We start from the raw sequence: 20,513 nt of genomic DNA on the forward strand, positions 1-20,513 counted from the left end.
GGCAAAACCATTTTCCTCAAAGCTGATTGGTTGCACATGTCTACAACAGTGCTTAAATGTGACCCTGCTATGAAGCCTCCTGACAAGGAGGGACCTTTTTATGTTAAGTCTTTTGGGTACTGAACATGACACCTTCTTGAAGAATTTTTGTTTTATTATTAAGAAATAAACGTGTCTTGCTCCTTGGCTCTTTCTGGCTTCAGCAGTTTGTAGTCATTTCTACCGTAGGCTATTAAGAACATATTTCAAAGACAGGTTAACAAGGGTTCAAGTTTACTTTTTATATAGTGCAGCTTCTAAGTGGCGTTGGGTGAGTATCAAAGATTAACAACATATGCTGTATAGTGCCAAATATTGACCTTGTTTATAGATGTTTGTTAACTTTCCTATCATATTCCGTGATATTTCTAAATCACTCTTGTAGACTAATCTTTTGATAAGAGTTCCAGCTCCTTGGTTCACTTGGTGTTTGTTTCTCTTGTAGGTTCTCTTCCAAACCACTCTGACCTCCTTTAACCCTGTACTTTGTACCTTTTCCCATGAAGAAGTCTTGTCAACAATGCACTAGAGGTGTCTCAGAATACGACGCCTATCTCATTTTCTCTCTGATTTAGCTCTCATCCTAATCCTAAAGCACCGAAGACTAAACTCGATTTTGAGGACCCTCTCATAAGGGTATGGTTGGATAAAATGATTAATATGACATGGGCTGCCTTTGGAGGTGATGCTTTGCTATTTGTTTCATTTATTTGCTTGCTTTCCAAATTTGAGTTTTCTCTCATGCAAAAATCCTTATTTTTTTCCCCAAAAGGCTTATGAACGTTTGGGCGAAAACATGTTGCTGCTTCAGTGCAGAGATACAGCCTCTCTTCCGAAGCCATGCAACCTGGTGAGTGTGCCACTGACTTGTCTAGTCTCTGCTCTTTCAAACTATAAGCTTCATTAAGTGTGCTTGAGAGGACCAGACCTCATTTAAATATGTAAAATAATGTGGAGGGTGAAAAAATTTACACCACTGTCCTTCAGAGCAGCCAGTAGTCTTATCTTCAAGCAAAAAAAAAAAATCGTTGGCTGTTGTTCAGTTATGTTTAGAGATAAAAGGACATTAAAACATCATCCAACATAATTTGACAGTTTAGCAAAAAAGGAAGACACTATATACACACAAAATAAACGGAGATGTCTCCTTTCCTGAGTGTACAAAATCTAGACTCACTGTGACTCCACTAAAAGATAGAATGGGTAAGGGAGTGAGATGGACACCCAGAGCTTCCCAAAAGCCTTGATCCACAATGTCACAGACATTTAGAAAGGAGACCCTCTACCCACACTCTCTTTTTACTTCCTCGTGGCTTTCTAACCGACACTGAACATGCTAGCCTCACCAGTTACTTTTCTAAGGAAGAGACAAGATGTACATTTCTGTCTCTCCATTCTTAATGTTCCCTGACAAGCCCTTGAGCAAGCACGCATCTTAGAGGTCAACTCATAACAGTAACAGATATAGAGGAAAAGAGGGAAAATAACAGTGAAAGTTTACAATTTATTTAATTAGAACATTAACTAATTTCTATATACTGCAACGTTAAAGATAGTAGCTTAGAAAACTTTTAAGTCCTGATTTTTGAAGTATACATTCATTGAAACTGAAGGTATGTAAGATGGATGTGGCTGAGCCTTACTATGTCTTTCTAAACCAACTTGGCTGACAAACACTGAGAATGATAAATACTAAGGCTTTTCAGGTTATAAACTATCTCCCCCCATTCCCACCCACCCCCGTCTTTCCTTCTTAATCTGACTTTGGTCAATAGTGTCTGCTGCCTAACACAAGATCTCAGTAGAGTCCCTTTCCATTTCTGAACTCTGCCTGATGGAAAAGTAAAGAGGCTAGCACATACGCTAACTGTAGAGTGCCCAAAGCACATTCATTTTGCTGTCCCAAGATAATATTGTTTTATATTCTAGGTACCAAATGTAAAAATGAAGATTCTCCTTGTGTTTCTGGGTTTGCTTGGTAGCTCTGCTGCCATGCCAGTGAGTACTTACTTTTACACTGTCCCTTTCCTTTGTGTCCTGTTGTCGCATGACTCGGGAACAGCTGACAGATTATTTCACCTAAGTCTTTGCATCTCTCTCTCAGTTCCAGATGCCGATGCCCCGAATGCCTGGATTTAGCAGTAAAAGTGAAGAGGTATGTATTATCCTCTACACTGGAGGAGACGTGTACCAGGGTCCTAACAAGGTCATGAAAAAGAGACTATTGGTATTTTGTTTTTAAGAAAATAAAATTTCTTATGAATAGACAAAGGAAGGTGAAGTTGAAAGTCTTGCGTTCAAATCAAAGCAAAAATTTTCTCCCCCACGAGCCTACTAATGTGTTTGAGTGACGATTTATGTTATAATTTCGTTGTTAGCTTTGGGGCCAGCTTTGTTCACTAGTAAAGAGCCATTTATTTGTAACTGGAGTGTAAGAAAGTGTTTCTCTTTAACATAATTCAACCTAGTTATCATTAGTCAAACTCTGTGTACATTAGAAACAAGAATCTTTGTATATTTGTTCGGATGTTTTGTTTTGTTTTGTTTTGTTTTGTTTTGTTTTGGAGACACGGTCTCTCTATTATGTTGCCCTGGCTGTCCTGGAACTCTAGTTTATTTATTTATTTATTTATAAATTACTGTTTATTCACTTTGTATTAAAGCTGTAGCCCCCTCCCTCATCCTCTCCCAATCCTACCCTTCTTTCCTCATCTCCTCCCATGCCCCTCTCCAAGTCCACTGATAAGGGGAGGTCCTCTTCCCCTTCCATCTGAACCTAGCTTATCAGGACTGGCTGCATTGTCTTCCTCTGTGTAAGGCTGCATCCACCTCGGAGGGGTGGGGGGAGGGGTGGTCAAAGAGACAGTCCCTGTTCCCACTAAAAGGGAACTGACTTGGAGACTGAGCTGCCATGGGCTACATCTGTGCAGGAGTTCTAGGTTATCTCCATGCACAGCCCTTGGTTGGAGTATCAGTCTCAGAAAAGACCCCTGTGCCCAGATTTTTTGGTTCTGTTGCTCTTCTTGTGTGACTCCTGTCCCCTCCAAGTCTTTCTATCGCCTCCTTCTTTCGTAAGATTCCCTGCACACTGCCCAAAGTTTGGCTATGACTCTCAGCATCTGCTTTGATACCCTGGTGGGTACTCTTTCAGAGATCCTCTGTGGTAGGCTCCTGTCCTGTTCCCTGTTTTCTCCCTCTTCCAGTGTCCATCCTGTTTGTCTTTCTGAGTGAGAACTGAGCATCTTACCCAGGGTCCTTCTTCTTGCTTAGCTTCTTTGGGTGTACAGGTTTTAGTATATTTATCCTATATTATATGTCTAGTATCAACTTATAAGTGAGTATGTACCATGTGTGTCTTTCTGCTTCTAGGATACCTCACTCAGGATAATCTTTTCTAATTCCCACCATTTGCCTGCAAATTTCATGATTTTCTTGTTTTTAATTGCTGAGTAGTATTCCGTTGTGTAAATATACCAAAATTTTTGTATCCATTCCTCCATTGAGGGACACCTGGGTTGTTTCCAGATTCTGGCTATTACAAATAAAGCTACTATGAACATGGTTGAGCAAATGTCCTTGTATACTTGAGCATATTTTGTATATATGCCTAGGAGTGGTATAAGGAGTGGATCTTGAGGAAGCACTATTCCTAATTGTCTGAGAAAGCGTCAGATTAATTTCTAAAGTGGTTGTGCAAGTTTACATTCCCACCAGCAATGGAGGAGGGTTCCCCTTTCTCCGTATCCTCTCCGGCATGTGTTGTCACTTGAGTTTTTATCTTAGCCATTCTAATGGCTATAAGGTGAAATCTCAGGGTTGTTTTGATTTGCTTTCCTTCTTAGTCTGACTTTGGTAATTATTGTCTGCTATTTAACATAAAATTACAGTAGAATATGCTTATGTTCTTGAGCACTGCCTGGTTAAAAAAAAAAAAGTAAGCAAACTAGTACCTAACTGTATAGTTAGGAAGACTAAGCTAGTCTTGAATTCACAGATCCACCTGCCTCTGAAAGTGCAGGGATTAGAGGTGTGCCAGAGAAACAGGTATCATTTTACCATAGAATTATCTTGATCTCAAATCCTGAATTCTAAATAAAAAGAACATTCAAAATATTCAAAGTAAAATATATTTATTTGTTTTCTATATTGATCTTCAAGGTAAAATATATTTACTTTCTGTTATTCTATATTGAGTCAATAGGAAGTCTGACTTCAAATTCAGAAACTCGGGGGATTGCTCAGTTGGTAAAGAGCTTGTTGTACAAGCATGAAAACTTGTAGTCTGATCCAAAAAGAACCCAAGTTTGGTGACACTCCCTTACAATCCCAACACTGGGGAGTGCAGGCAGGAGGATTCATGGAGCTCCCTGACCAGCCAGTGAGGAAGGAAGCCCCAAAATCAGGAAGCCACAGATACCCATGAAACTGTCTCAAAACAGAAGGCAGATAGCTCCTACAGAGCAACATCTAAGATGTCGGCTTCCATATGCACACAGACCAACACATATACAAACCTGTGCATAAGGGGCTAGAGAGATAGCTCAGGGGTTAAGAGCACTGGATGTTCTTCCAGAAAATAGAGATTTGATTCCCCACCCACATAATTGTCTGTGACCCCAGTGGCAGGAAGTCTTACACCCTCTTCTGGCTTCCGTGGACATGAGACACACACCGCAATGTCAAGATATACATGCAGGCAAACACTCACACACATTAATTAAATGTTTACAACTTTTAAAAACTGTACATATAAAAAAATTATGTACTCTAGAATTTAATGAATACAAATTTTAAACTCATATATTAATTGCCAAATTATGACTGTTGTGCTTCCAGACCCTAAATTCATTTCTTATGCTTTGTGACTTAGTTGGATTAAAGCTTTTCATTTTATGCCACATTAATAAATTTCTTTCATTTCAGATGATGCGATACAATCAATTCAACTTCATGAATGCCCCACCCGTAAGTTTTCTTATACTGCTTCTGAAACTTTCTTATTTATACCTGGAATCTGTGGTATGTTTTTCTTAGCTCACAGCAATGATAATCACCATTCACGTGTCTTTGTTAAAAGATAACCATTACAATAGTTTCGAGAAGAAAAATCATATCACTTGTCCCTACTGACAAACATTCTCCTTATTCATTTCTATTGTTTTTGTTTCTTCTACAAATGAACATCATCTAAATAATTACAAATAATCTTTGTGTCTTAGAAAACTTGGTTATGACCAAAGTTTATAGCTTTTTCCACAAGAAATAACAAGAGTAGTATAATAAATACTATTGGAGAAATGAATTCTATTTGTGTTATCTTAAACAACACTATCATTATGAACCTTTTTTTTCCCACCGGAGTGAACATGGGTTATTTTTGTGGTTGTATGCTAACTTTTAGAGCAAACTAAACCAGGAACATCAGCTGATCTTCTGACAAAATTGTGTAATAGCCCAAAAGTACATATCACTTTTCACTTTTGTGGCATTATTACAGACTTCATCAATTTTGTCTTAATCCTTTCCATTCTGTAATCATCTCTTAAAGTCTTTAACTAGAGTCATCATTTTCAATGTTCTCCTTCTAAACTTCTGGTTGGTCCAACTTCACTTGCTGTTTTAATGTTTGTCTATGAGTTGAAATTTTCACCAACACAAAATACTGCATGTGTTTCATGTGTTACTGCATGTGTTTGTTTGCTGTTTGGTTGGTTTGGGAAGGTCATTTTGGTGTTGGTTGTTTTGTTCTCCTTTCTCTCTACCTGGCCTTATATATAGCAAGTCACATGAGTTTTGAATTTGGCATAATTTTCCATAAAAATCTGTACACTTAGAAAAACCTAAGATTCTTGAGCTAGCTGTGGTAGTAAACCCCCCAAATCTCCACACTCTGCATCTCAGAGGCAGGAAGGCTGCTGTGTGTGTGTGTGTGTGTGTGTGTGCGCACAGTACATGTGCATGTGCATGAAGGTCAGAGAACAACTCAGGGCATCAGTCCTTGCCTTCCACCCTCTTGACACAGTGTCTTTCTTTGTTGCCTGCACTAAATATAGCAGGCAAGCGGGCCCAGAAGCCTCCAGGGATTCTCTTGTCTCCATCTCCCATCTCACCATAGGAGCTCTGGGGTTATCCGTCACTCTATTGTGCCCAACTTTGCATGCATGGTTTCCTGTGATCCAAACTTGAGTTCTCACATTTGAACGGCAAGCACTTTTCCCACTAAGCCGTTCTCCAGTCCGTCAAGTTCTTAAAATTGTTTATTGAAGTTTGCCTTTCATTAGCTTGACAGGTTTTCTAGAAAACTGAAGTCTCACTCAGTAAGACAAAATATGGTGCAGTTTTCATTAATGATCTTAGAATCCAATTCTACTGGACTTTTAAGCTTCTTTTTAATTTAATTTTATTTTTATTAATTACAGTTTATTCACTTTGTATCCCAGCTGTAACTGCCCATCCCCTCCCAATCCCACCCTCTCTCTTCTTCTCCTATGCCCCTCCCCCCGTCCACTGATAAAGGAGGTCCTCCTCCCCTTCCATCTGACCCTAGCTTATCAGATCTTCCTCTGTGGCCTTTAAAGGCTGCTCCTCCCTCAGGCAGAGTTGATCAAAGAGCCAGCCCCTGAGTTCATGTCAGAGACAGTCCCTGTTCCTATTACAATGGAACCCACTTGGAGACTGAGCTGCCATGGGCTACATCTGTGCAGGGGTGCTAGATTATGTCCATGAATGGTCCTTGTTTGGAATCTCAGTGTCAGAAAAGACCCCTGTGCCCAGATTTTTTGGTTCTGTTGCTCTCCTTGTGGAGCTCCTGTCCCCTCCAGGTGGGGTCCCCTCCAGGTGGGGTTTTGGAAGCTTTCATTTAGAAGACGGGAAAAGTCTGGACCCCAGCCCTCAATCGCCGTTACTGCTTCCGCTCCTCTTTCAGATGATGCACATGGGCCCATATGGAAACGGTTTACCGATGCCTCCGCACATGCCTCCGCCCTACCCTCCATACCACATGCCCATGTGGCCGCCGCCAGTACCCAATGGATGGCAGCAACCCCCAATGCCCAATTTCCCGAGCAAGACGGATCAAACCCAGGAGACCGCCAAACCCAACCAGACCAATCCACAAGAGCCACAGCCACAAAAGCAGCCTGTAAAGGAACCACCAAATGAAGCAGCCCGGGCCAAAGAGGAAGCTCAGCCACCTCAGGTGAGGCTTGACTAGGAAGCTTCCAGACCAGAGGCACAAACATGCCTTAAAACAGTTTTGGAGGTCCATTTCTTTCCGGCATGTGTACTTCCTCCACAATTCAGCACAGGTGTTGTTGTGTAAGGATATGATATTTAATTATGACTTACCCAGCAGGTCAACTTCAACTTTATTTAGTTCAAAAGTACACAAATATTGTTGCCTTAAAGATCCTTTTAAAACACAGAATCAAGCTGTGGGTTATGGAATATCCCTATAATTCCAGCAACAGAAAGGCTGATGTGGGATCATGAGTATAAGGCCACCATGGCTATGCGGTGAGATACTCTTCAAAAATAAATAAAATGTGATGAGAGTCTCATGACTACCAGAAGAGTCAGGAAAGGAAAGCCAAGCTCTAAGCCCACCTTCATTGGTCACACCATGTTGAGACTTGTTTCCCCATGAGTGAATTAAAGGCTTCTAAATCATTTCCAGACTTGTGCTTAGATGACATGTAACATTCTTCTGGAACTGCCGCTACTTTCGGTACTCCCAGGTGGCTCAAGCACAGTCATAACATACGGCAAGATGAGGCACAAACGGTTTCTCAGGATCTCCTGCTATGTAGAACTTCAGGAATGATGGCTTTTGGTTCTTTATTATAATACAATTATACATATAGGCAACACAAAAGTGAATGAAAGGGCACTCCTGGATTTGAAACTTGGCTTCAGTCATTCTGCCATTTGCGGCAACTAACTTCTCTAAACCTCAGCTTCTCAAGCAAAATGGAAATAATAATAGGGCATGGTTGTCTGAGGTCTGAAGGACTTTCAGAGAGATTTGATGCAAACAAAAGTATAAGCATTCCCTAGTTATCAATTGATAAATACTTATCAATTTCTTTCTTTTCTCATTTTCAATCTCACTGCCAAATAACTCTAACCTGTCTTTCTTCCTAGCCATTCCCACCATTTGGCAATGGGCTTTACCCCTATCCACAACCCCCATGGCCAGATCCACAGGTAAGAATTTCTTATGCTGTAAATTAAAAATAATATTAGCCTGTAAGACTAATACAAGTTCATATACTGACAGTAAAAAGTACAAAACAAAATCAAGTTAGTAATTATTCAGAAAAAGTGATTAAAAAACTAAATATATTTTTATTCATACCAGTTGGCAATGTGAACAGAGCCTAGATCACCACTAATAACATGAGTTAACAAATTAATTTTAAGTGGTTGTGCTATAATACCCTCACATAAGAGATTAAAATATCTTCAGTGAATATCATAATTTAATACAATAGTGAAGCTGACACAAAACAGAGTTTAAAACTAAGAAGCAAGCTATGATTAGATTATAATCTCTCCATCACATCTTTTTTCTAACAGATATGTCATAAGGAATTTTGCAGAATAACACATGCTTTCTCAGAGTTCTTAAAGTTTAAAACTAATAACATGAAATATAATTTTTAGCTTATTTGAATTAAGAGAACAGTAAAGTCAGTGGTTCTCAACCTTCCTAATCCTTTAATACACTTCATGTTGTGGTGACCTCCAACCATAAAATTATTTTCATTGCTGTTTCATTGTAGATGGTTCTGAGCCACCATGTGGTTGCTAGGAATTGAACTTGGGACTTTTGGAAGATTGGCCGGTGCTCTTAACCTCCGAGCCACCTCTCCAGCCCTCATTGCTAGTTCATAACTGTAATTTTGCTGTTGTTATGAATTATAACATAGATATAACATAGATTTCCCAGTGGTCTTAGGCAACTCCTGCAAAAGGGCCATTCAACCCCCTCCCCAAGGTTGTGGCCCACAGGTTGAAAACCACTGAGTAAAGGCAAGCTGTTGAAAACTTCATGAGTTCATCAAGAAGTACTCAATGACTGTTTGTTTGACTATGAAAAAGGTTTTTCCTGCTTACTATTCTCTGACCAAGAAGGTCTGAAACAAGAAATTATTTACTCTTTACTTTAGTTTGGTTTTTTTTTTTTTCCTTAAAAGGGTGGCTTTTCTTTTAATTGGTCACACTAAAGTAAAGAAACATAGGCAGTTCCAGGTAAACGATTTTAAAAGCAACATGATTTTGGTGTTAAAATGACTACTAATCTCATCTTCATTGACCTGAAAAGAAACAAAAACTTCTTTTCAAACCCTGGCTACTTTGTAAACATCCCTGAGCTTTCATTTCTTTAAATTTAATGTACTATTGTTTTTTAAACTTTTGACATTCCTATACAAAATAACGGTTTCATTATAGCACTTCCTGTGTTTGTGTGTTCCTGTTTTATGTGTGTTTGTGTAGGTATGTGTACATGTGCATGCCTATGTCTGTGTATGTATGTGGAGGCCAGAGGATGATGTCAATCACTCTCCACCTTATTTTTGAGGCAGGATCTCTCACTGAATCGAGAGTTGTCTTTGGCAAGGCTGGCTGGCAACCAGCTCCAGGGATCTGCCTATTTTAGAATAACACATGCACACCACCTCACCCAGTTTTTTTGTAAGGGGAGGGTACTGATAATCTGAACTTGGGTCCTCAGGCTTGCATGGAAAGCACTTTAACAACTGAGCTCTCTTCTCAGCTCCCTCAGAAAAGCACTTCCATATATGTATGCATTTTACCTTTCTTCTTATTCCTCCTCCTCACCAACTGCTTTCTCTTCCTGACTCCTCTCTTGCTGATCACCTGACTTGCTCCTTAAAGTTCCTACTTTTGGTTTCATGACACATATATTTCATTATCCCCCCCCCCCTTTGGTTCCTTTAATATATATTCATTCACTCTCATGGTCCCTCTTCTACTTTACTGAGCTGCATGTATGCGCACACACACACATCTAGAACCCACACATACAAGAAAATGTGGAGTTTTTCTTTTTAAGTCTCGCTTATTTTGCTTAACATAATGATCTCCAGTTATATCCATTTTCCTGAAAATGTAATTATCTCATTTTTGTTTATGGCTGGTTAAAATTCATTGTGTAAATGTACATTTCTTTAGCCATTCATCCAATAATGGATGTTTAGGTAGATTCCACTTGCCAGTCCTTATGAATATGTTCAAGTATCTCTATGATGTGTTGACTTAAGAACCCTGCAGATATAAGCGCAGCAATGGAACCCTGAGTCAAACAGATAGCTCCATTTTTAGTTTTGTGTGAAACTTCCACACTAACATCCATAGTGGCTGCAACACCCTGTATTCACCTGCAGTTTCTTTCTTTGTTACAATTTATTCACTTTGTATCCCAGCTGTGGTCCCTTGTCTTCTCCCAGTCCCACCAACCCTAACTCTTCTCCTCCTATGCTCCTCCCCTAGTCCACTCATAGGGGAGGTCTTCCTCCCCTTCTATCCAAGCCTAGCCTATCAGTCTCATCAGAACTGGCTGCATTGTCTTCCTCTGTGGCCTGGTAAGGCTTCTCCCCACCCTCAGGGGAAAGTGATCAAAGAGCCAGACACTGAGTTCATGTCAGAAACAGCCCCTGTTCCCCTTATTAGGGAACCCACTTGGATACTGAACTGCCATGGGCTACATCTGTGCAAGAGTTCTAGGTTATCTCCACGAATGGGTTCTTGGTTGAAGTATTGATCTCTGCAAAGACCCCTGGACCCAGATTTTTTTGGCTCTGTTGCTCTCCTTGTGGGGCTCCTGTCCCCTCCAGGTCTTTCTGTCTCCCCCTTCTTTCATAAGATTCCCTGCACTCTGCTCAAAGTTTGGTTATGAGTCTCAGCATCTGCTTCGATACCCTGCTGGGTGGAGTCTTTCAGGGACCCTCTGTGGTAGGCTCCTGTCCTGTTCCCTGTTTTCTCCTGCTTCCAGTGTCTGCCCCATTTGCCTTTCTGAATGAGAATTGAGCAACTTCCTTCTTGCTTAGCCTCTTTAAGTGTACAGATTTTAGTATGCTTATCCTATATTCTAATATCCACTTTTAAGTGAGTGAGTATATATCATGTGTGTCTCTCTGCTTCTGGGTTAACTCACTCAGGAATAGTGTTACCTCAAGATCCAGCTATCCCACTCTTAGGCATATATCCAAAAGATGCTCAACTATAGAACAAGGACATTTGCTCAACCATATTCGTAGCAGCTTTATTTGTAACAGCCAGAATCTGGAAACAACCCAGGTGTTCCTCAACTGAGGAATGGATACAGAAATTGTGGTACATTTACACAATGGAATACTACCCAGCAATCAAAAACAAGGGAATTATGAAATCCATTGCAGGCAAATGGATAGAACTAGAAAAGCTCACCTGCAGTTTCTAAGATTCCTCTTTCCCCACATCCTTGACAGCATTTCTTAGCATTTGTTTGCTGAAATTATAACCATTCTGACTACACTGAGATAGAATCAAATTAATTTTAATTTATAATTCTAATTAATTAATAAATCATAAGTCAATAAATTATTCATTTTTATTCATAGATTGATTTTAATTTGTAATTAAGAACGTTCAATAGTTTCATAAATGTTTATTGTGAATAACTGTCTCTCCACTGCTTTAGATCCCTTACTATTTCCTTTACTGTTCAATTTTTACAGTTCTTTCTATATTCTTAAATATAGATGGCAATGATTCCTTTCCACTCTGTAGGCTGTCTCTGTATCTTTGATGTAAAAAAAAATCTTTAATGCCACACAATCCTCCCATTTCTCGATTCTTGGGAGTCTTTACTGGGCTCTTGGAGTCTCTGTCAGAAAATTCTTACTAGGGCTGCATCTTGAAGTGTTTTATCTGTGTTTTCCTTTACTAGTTTCCAAATCTAGGTCTTATATTTAACCTTTCAATCCACTTTGAGTTGGTTTTTGTGTAAGATGAGCGATAGATGCACATTTAGTTTAATCCTTCTATAGGTGGATACAGGTTTCCCATCACCATTTGCTAAAGAGGCTGTCTTTTTTCTAATGTATTTGTTTGACACCTTTGTGGAAAATTAGGTGTTTTCAGCTCTGTGGGTTTAATTCTGGGTTTGATTTTCTATTCCACTAGCCAAAATGTCTGTTTTTGTGCAAATGTCATACTTGCTTTGTTACTATAGCTCTGTACTATACAGAGGAGTATCAGGTATTGTGATATCACCAGAATTTCTCTTTCTGGTTAGAATTCTTCTAGTTATTTGAGTCCTTCGTGCTTTTACATAAATTTAAGAAATTTTTTCCTATTTCTGTAAAGGAAATAACTGTAATTTTCATGTTGATTGAGTTAAGTATATAGATCACTTTCAGTAATATGATAATTTTTTATAATCTTGAGTTTGATAAATCCATGTACATGGGAAGTCTTTACTTCTTTGGGTAAGCATTCAAGTTTAGTTAGAAAAAAACACAAATGTACACAAAGCATGTTAAATATAGCATCACTGTTTAATCTCGTATTGTTGTGTGTTCTAATATAGTTGAAGCCCACTATCACTTTAATAGTAATATCTCTATCTTTCTCTCTTCCCCCTCTCCTCCTTCTCTCCGCCACCCCAAAGGAGATAGTGCGGTAAGGTGATTGCTAAGGCATATGGGAATTTTTAGTAAGATAACCTAGGATCCTCTTGAGGCCTTATAAAAAATAGCACTCACTAATGGATCATAAGCATCAGTAGGTAGGCAGTAAGCCTAATGACTCAGGAGCACAAAGTCCAGAGAACAGACATAACATTACTAAGGAAACGACTACACACACCTCCATTTGTGTGAGCAAACGTCATCACAGAAGGTGGTCTCCAGGGCTGAGGAGAGAATTCGGAGGACAAAGTGCTTGCTATACAAGCATAAAGACTTGAGCTCAGATTCCCCAGCACCTACCCAGTGCTGAGAAGAGGTGAGAGGGGAATCCCAGTGCTCAGCTGCTCTAGCCAACCAGTGAGCGCAGATTCAATAAGAGATCCTATCTCAAAAATGTGAAGGAAGAAAGATGAAGACATTCAACACCAGCCTCTGGCCTCCACACACGTGCACACGCACGCACACACACACACACACACACACACACACACACACACACGTTTCCATGAGCACATGCGCAGACACACATGCCCACACACCCATATGCACACATCTAACCGGGTTTAATTGTGCACATCTGAAATCCCAGCACTCAGAATGCTGAGGCAGGAAGATTGCCATGAACTCAAGGCCAGGCCATATACATAATGACACTGATACAAAGCAAAACCTTGTCTTAAAAAAAAAGAATGAATGAAAAGAATGGAAAGCGCTTTCTTCCTGTGTTCATTGTGCTTTTCATCTTTCAGAGGGGACCACCGCCAGCATTTGGACGTCCAAAGTTCAGCAATGAAGAAGGAGTAAGTAGGAGTCACTCTATCACCACACATGGGGTTTACAGTCTATCCGCTGCTGTCATTTAACCCAGTGTCTCAGAACTTAAACTTCTTTAACTCAGGTTCCTAAGAATTTTTCAAGTGAAATAAAATCAAGCCAGTAATCTAAGTAAGTTTGCTACATTGTTGGGCATGGCAGAGCATGCCTATAAGTCTCAGCCCAGTGCACAGATGTATGGCCTTGTGTCTAAACCTAGCACCATTTGAACAGGGTATAATTTCCACTACCTGTATTGAAAAATTGCTCACATATTCGCTGTGAAAACTATTCGGCTCTTTGCAAAGTTAATAGTGAACTCTAGACAGTAAAAACACAAAGAAATAAATTAAAGTCCTCTTAGAATATTCCCTTCACAGGAAATCTAAATATTCCAAATACTGAGAAAAAAATTAATTCTTCCTGTTGGGTTACAGGATATACTGGACCAAACCCAAGTCTTAAAATTATCACATCATTTTTACTATACTCCAGGAAAGTAATCAAATATACCCAACCAATTCTTAGTATAGCAACAAGACTGTGTCACTGAATAAACTATTCTAGTGGTTGTGAATCCACTCCTGGACTTTGCTTACTCTTTAGCCTTAAATATGTGATATGCACTCAGTGAAAGCAGAAATCAATACTTTTGCCAGAGAAAAAAGGAACAAGATGTTATTAAAGTAATGATAGTGAAAATTTTTATTTCAGTGATATCGTAGGGAGCTTTAAAATATCACTATAAAATACCCAAATAAGAGTGATTCAGATCATTGTAAACAACCTCACCTAGAAACTAGAACTTCATAAACAACATTAGCAAATAACAGAATGATCCAGGCTAACTAAGCATTAAATCTGTAGCCTCTTGGGAATACTGTTCAATTCCCTGTGTGAAAATAGAAGCATTTTCTCACCTGCCTATTTCATCATCTCTATCCCCAAATGAGAATAAAACTATTTTCCCCTCTATTTTATTTGTTTTCAAAGAAAAACTAAGGCTGGGGATATAGCTCACTGGTAGAAGACTTAACAATTAAGTAATTGAAAATTAATAAGCATTTCTTACTGCTGTAGAAAACTTGAATATCAAAAACAATATTTTTACTCAAAAATTTCACAAGGGGGAATCAAAAATAAGGAGCTAAAATTTGCTGCAATGATGATCACAGCAGACTGGTGAGGACACCAGGAGATCCAGCACTGCTAAGGAAAGTCAGAGCGCAGCCGTGAGGCTCAAGCTGGGTCTTGAAGGATAAGCCATGTGTACTGGGAGGGGTGAGTGTGAAGGCAGAAAGTCGTTAGATAGGAAGGAAGCCACGTGCAAAGACACAGACATAACGGCAGATGTCCTTTGTAAACACAGCAAGTTTAAGGAAAAGGAAAACATATTAAATGTCAAAGGCCATGGCTCAGATGATTGTAAAAATTTTAACATTTTTATTAAAAGATATAGCATTGGGAACAAAGTTTCGGATATGAAGAAATATATTATATTTATCCTCATTTGACTTTCCTGACAAATTGTGCAGACTATTCTATTACTGTTATTATTATCTCCATATTACAAGTGAACAAAATGAACTGAGTCAATAGTCAGAGCACTAAAAGTGGTAGAAAGGAACTGCCCGCCACAGCAGTCTGGCCTCAAGACATGCTGCTTTCTACGTTTTGATAAAGAACTTAGAGTTTATCCTCTAAGGTAAAGGCGATTTTAAGCACACATAAAGAGGGAAACCTTGTAATTCTCAGAAATCTATCCCTAGTTTCCATTACTCCTTTTGCAAAAACAAAAGAAAATCGGGGTGGGAGGAATAAGATTACAGCATACAGTAGTCAGAGAGGAAGCAACCGCAAAGGCTTGGGAGTAGTAGACATAAAAGACAGGAGAGGGATGAGAAGTTTAGATGCAATGATTGTTGTTGGTAATTAATCATCTGGGGAAATGAGAAAGAGAGAGCAACTGGAGGAACTGAGTTTGAAGGTAGTAACTGTTCCTTAGATACTCAATACTGGAGAATGACGTTTATGAGATGAACCCAGTTATGGGTGCCTTCAGTTGGAAGAGTCTACAGCCTACTGACTGGACCTTGGGAGAGAACTGTGGGACAGGCTTTTGCCTTTGCGAGGTAAAAGCATGCATCCATATCCAAAGTTCTTACATGCAACTGATTCCTCAACAACAGGTGTGTAAAATGAGAGCGCAGAAATGAGGATGAAAAACCATGAAATCAAAAAGCAAAAACTGCAAATCCAGATGCTATCCTACTGGTAATCGCAGCACTCTGAAGGCAAAGGCGAGGGGATCACTGGAGGTTTAGAGCTAGACTGATCTGCACAGCAAGTTACGGGCCAGCCAGGGTTATATGCCAAAACTCTGTCTCAAAGAGTAACTAGACCATTTTAATAACTATAAACGTCAACCTGGATATGGTGGCTCACATGTGTAACCTCAGTGTTCAGGAGGTTAATGCATGGGAGTTTCACGAGTTCAAAGCCTAAGCGACAGAGTAAGACTGTGAGAGCCTAGATCAAAAAAGTGTTTTAAGCCTGAGGTTCAGGATGTGGGCCTAAAGGCTAGAGAGAACACTCAGCTCGCAGAGAGGGAAAGGTGTAGGCTGCGGCGGCAAGAGAAGCCCGCGCGCGAGCTGTGCCTGTTACACTAAGCAACTCCAAGCAACAGAGTAATTCTCCGTTTCTGACTTCTTTCTTACAGAACCCTTACTATGCATATTTTGGATATCATGGCTTTGGGGGTCGTCCTTATTATTCAGAAGAGATGTTTGAAGATTATGAAAAGCCCAAAGAAAAAGATCCTCCTAAACCAGAGGACCCACCCCCGGACGACCCACCCCCTGAGGCCTCCACTAACTCAACTGTGGCTGAGGCTAACGCCACTCAATCAATTCCCGGAGGGAGTCAAGGCGGAAATGACACTAGCCCAATAGGAAACAGGGGCCCTGGGCCGAATGCTGGAAACAGCCCTACAGTTCAAAATGGTGTCTTCCCTCTCCCTAAAGTTAATGTTTCGGGACAGGGAGTAACGAGAAACCAAATTCCATGGAGACCAAGTCAGCCAAATATTTATGAGAATTATCCTTATCCGAATACGCGAAATTATCCTGCAGGACGACAATGGCAAACCACTGGTACCCAGGGGCCCAGACAGAATAAACCTGGTCACCGAAATCCACAAGTCCAAAGGGGTCCCCAGTGGAATTCCTTTGCTTGGGAAGGCAAAGAAGCTACTCATCCAGGAAATCCAACTTATCACAAACCTTCCCCTCCTACTTCTAGAGGTAATTATCCCAGCTATGCAGGAAATCCAGTAAATTTTGGAAGAAAATTACCGGAGCCAAAAAATCCCTTTGTAGGAACCAATCCAGCTTCAAATAATCCCTTTGTGGGAACCAATCCGGCCTCAAATAAACCCTTTGTGGGAACCAATCCGGCAGCAAATAAACCCTTTGTGGGAACCAATCCGGCAGCAAATAAACCCTTTGTGGGAACCAATTCGGCCTCAAATAAACCCTTTGTGGGAACCAATCCAGCAGCAAATAAACCCTTTGTGGGAACCAATCCGGCCTCAAATAAACCCTTTGTGGGAACCAATCCGGCAGCAAAGAAACCCTTTGTGGGAACCAATCCGGCAGCAAATAAACCCTTTGTGGGAACCAATCCGGCAGCAAATAAACCCTTTGTGGGAACCAATCCAGCAGCAAATAAACCATCTATAGGAACCAATCCCGCAGCAAATAAGCCATTTGTGAGACACAACGCAGCCTCAAATAAGCCATTTGTGGGGGCCAATGCAGCCTCAAATAAACCATTTTTGAGAAACAACGCAGCCTCAAATAAACCATTTGTGGGGGCCAATGCAGCCTCAAATAAGCCATTTGTGAGAAACAACGCAGCCTCAAATAAACCATTTGTGGGAACCAATGTGGCCTCAGTGGGTCTTAAACAGGTTACTGTTAGCCACAATGTGAAAACCCAAAACCCAAAGGAAAAGTCACTAGGTCAGAAAGAAAGAACAGTCAATCCTACAAAAGATACAGCCAGCCACTGGAGAGGCTCTCAACAATATGGAATTAACAAGCCAAATTATAATTTGCCTCACCCTGAGGGTAGCATGGTAGGGCCAAATTTTAATTTGTTTGATCAGCAAGAAAACTCCTACTTTCCAAAAGGAGATTCTAGAAGAACACCAAGTCAAAATATACAAATCCAAAGCCAGAATTTGCCCAAAGGAATTGCTTTGGAGCCAAAAAGAACCCCATTTGAATCGGAAACTAAGAAGCCTGAATTAAAGCACAGTACACACCAGCCTGCATACCCTAAGAAAATCCCATCTCCTGCAAGAAAACATTTTCCTGCTGAAAGAAATACCTGGAATCGCCAAGTAATCCCTCCACCATTAAAGAAAAATCATAGGAGGCAACAAAAAAATTTACTTCATCCTTCCTATGGCTCCAGAGGAAACATTTTTTACCATGAATATAACAATCCTTATCCTAATGAAAACTCACCATACATTAGACAAAATGCATGGGATAAGAGGGTTGGCTCTCCCCATATTGTGGGGCAACCAGAACATCCACAGTACCCCATGAATTCTCTAGACCAGAAGGAGACAGAGCAGTACAATGAAGAGGACCCAATTGATCCAAATGAAGATGAATCTTTTCCAGGACAAAGTAGATGGGGTGATGATGAGCTGAACTTCAAAGGAAATCCAACAGTTCGGCAGTATGAAGGTGAGCAATACACCTCAACCCTACCAAAGGAGTATCTTCCCTATTCCTTGAGTAATCCACCAAAACCCAGGGAAGATTTTCCTTACAGTGAATTCTATCCCTGGAACCCACATGAAACTTTTCCAATATATAATCCAGGTCCTACTATAGCCCCGCCTGTGGATCCTGGGAGTTTTTATGTTAATAATGCCATAGGACAAGAAGAAAGCACTCTCTTTCCTTCCTGGAACTCCTGGGACCACAGGAATCAAGCACAGAGGCAGAAGGAAAGTGAACCATATCTCAACAGAAATGTCTGGGATCAGTCAATAAATTTACATAACTCTAATATACCAAACCATCCTTATTCCACTAATTCCCCTGCCGGATTTCCAAAAGACCCAACATGGCTTGAAGGTGAGAATTTGTACTATGATTTGCAAACTACTGGCTTAAGTCCACCAGAGAGAGAACAGTTGGCTTTCCCAGACCTCATTCCTCAAAGTTACCCATCAGGCCAAAACGATGCACACTTATTTCACCAAAATCAGAGAGGTTCCTGCTGTATTGGCGGCTCCACGGGACATAAAGACAATGTGCTGGCCCTACAAGACTACGTGTCGTCCTACGGTCTTGCGCCAAGGGAGAACCAGGAAACCAGTCCTGTGTATACAGAAAACAGCTATACCAAGTATGCAAGACCTAACATCTCCCCAACAAGCATCCTACCGAGTCAAAGAAACATCTCAGAGAACAAACTAACTGCGGAGAGCCCAGACCCAAGTCCTTTTGGAGATGGTTTGCCTAGTCTGAAGGAAAACACACCACACTCTGGAAAGAACCAACTGGAGACAGGACTTGTGGCCTTTCCTGAAGCCAGCTCTTCTCAGCCAAAAAATGTACCCTGTCTTAAAAGTGACCTTGGAGGAGATCGGAGGGATATTCTCAAACAATTTTTTGAAGGCAGCCAGCTCAGTGAAAGAACTGCTGACCTTACTCCTGAACAGCTCGTTATTGGGATCCCTGATAAAGGCTCTGGCCCAGACAGCATAAAAAGTGAAGTCCAAGGAAATGAGGGTGAGATGCAGCAGCAAAGACCACCTACCATCCTGAAAGTACCATGCTTTAACTCCAAATTAGCAAAATTTCACTCTTCTAGCACTGGACCACCAACTAACACTGGAAAACAAAGCCTACTTAATGGTGCTCTCCCTATACCTACTGAAAATCCGAACAAATTGGTTGGGTTAGCTACTAGGGAACAAATTAAAAGTATAAATGTTGACCAACTTAATGCAGATGAACGCATTACCTTTGAATCTTTTCAAGAAACCAGTCCACAGGACCAAATACAAGGCTGCTTACTGCTTCAGGCTTAGGGATCACTTCAACTGAGCATTCTTGGGGGACAAAAAGACTAGCAATCCTATGTCAATGGTTCTGTAACTTTGTTCCGCGAGACTCGATTATCTGACCTTCTTAATGATCCCTAAATTTTTTACCCTCCCGAAAGTAGAAATAGCGGCCCAGGTAGAGTTCATGAGATTGGGCCTCCGGGGCTGGCTGGATCCAGCACTGTAACAAATTACTGCACACTTAAGAAAAAGCATGAAGGCCATGATCATTCCTGCCTTGAAACTTGGAAGCACTTCGTCTGATTGTCTGAGTTAGTTCCCTCTTTCTTGTTAACTTCCCCTTTTTCTCTCAGATTACTTATGATGTTGTCTGGTTCTGCACATCTAGCAGGCTCCTGAGTTTTCCATTTTATGCAGAGGCCTGCCCGCCAGTGCAGTCCTGTGCACTGTATGCCGCTTCTCCCTGTATGTTGTTTCTGTCTGTCCTGTTTCCTAGTTTAGACTCTCTTCGGCATTTTTCTTCCACTGTCTCCTCAATTACATTATTTGCTCCCTTCTTTCTCCTTCTGCCTTCCCTTCCTCCTTCCTTCCCTACTGAGCTTTCAGTGTTTCTTCACCAGCCTCAGTTCATCACTTTTCACATTCCTCACCACTGACAGCTCATTCCTCCTGTTTGACACCTCATTTATGTGTTTCTTTCCTTCCAATTTTCTGTTCTGTCCCCCCATTGTGTTACTTTGATCTTTTACCAAAATTAATCTTTCCTCTCTGACTTTTTCTCTTAAATTTCTCTTTTCTCCCCTACTTTATATGCTATTTTCATGCTTTAAGATTGATACATCACCTTCACTCAGTTTGAATCTACGCTGTGA

At 40.5% G+C, this 20,513-nt stretch overlaps 1 protein-coding gene across 2 annotated transcripts; it reads left to right on the forward strand.

The window, feature by feature from the left end:
- The first annotated feature begins 835 nt into the window (after nt 1-835).
- Nucleotides 836-19,665, forward strand: Enam (enamelin). 2 transcript variants are annotated; one of them, XM_060378737.1, is made up of 9 exons: nt 836-889; nt 1,969-2,037; nt 2,144-2,194; nt 4,963-5,004; nt 6,965-7,237; nt 8,182-8,244; nt 13,484-13,534; nt 16,267-16,895; nt 16,995-19,665. In XM_060378737.1, the coding sequence occupies exons 1-9, from the start codon at nt 836-838 to the stop codon at nt 19,663-19,665; spliced, it is 3,903 nt and encodes a 1,300-aa protein (XP_060234720.1). The 2 variants fall into 2 exon arrangements, with proteins under 2 accessions (XP_060234720.1, XP_060234721.1); XM_060378738.1 differs by having other exon boundaries at nt 2,150-2,194; nt 16,267-16,915; nt 17,468-19,665.
- The last annotated feature ends 848 nt before the right edge of the window (nt 19,666-20,513 follow it).

The sequence above is a fragment of the Meriones unguiculatus genome, chromosome 3 (genome assembly GCF_030254825.1).
Source record: "Meriones unguiculatus strain TT.TT164.6M chromosome 3, Bangor_MerUng_6.1, whole genome shotgun sequence".
NCBI classification, from domain to species: domain Eukaryota; kingdom Metazoa; phylum Chordata; class Mammalia; order Rodentia; family Muridae; genus Meriones; species Meriones unguiculatus.

Coding starts and splice junctions, on each gene's coding strand:
- Enam (XM_060378737.1), top strand. CDS start 836: ATGTTGCTGCTTCAGTGCAGAGATACAGCCTCTCTTCCGAAGCCATGC. Junction 890..1,968: donor TTCCGAAGCCATGCAACCTG/GTGAGTGTGCCA, acceptor TTTATATTCTAG/GTACCAAATGTAAAAATGAA. Junction 13,535..16,266: donor AGTTCAGCAATGAAGAAGGA/GTAAGTAGGAGT, acceptor TCTTTCTTACAG/AACCCTTACTATGCATATTT.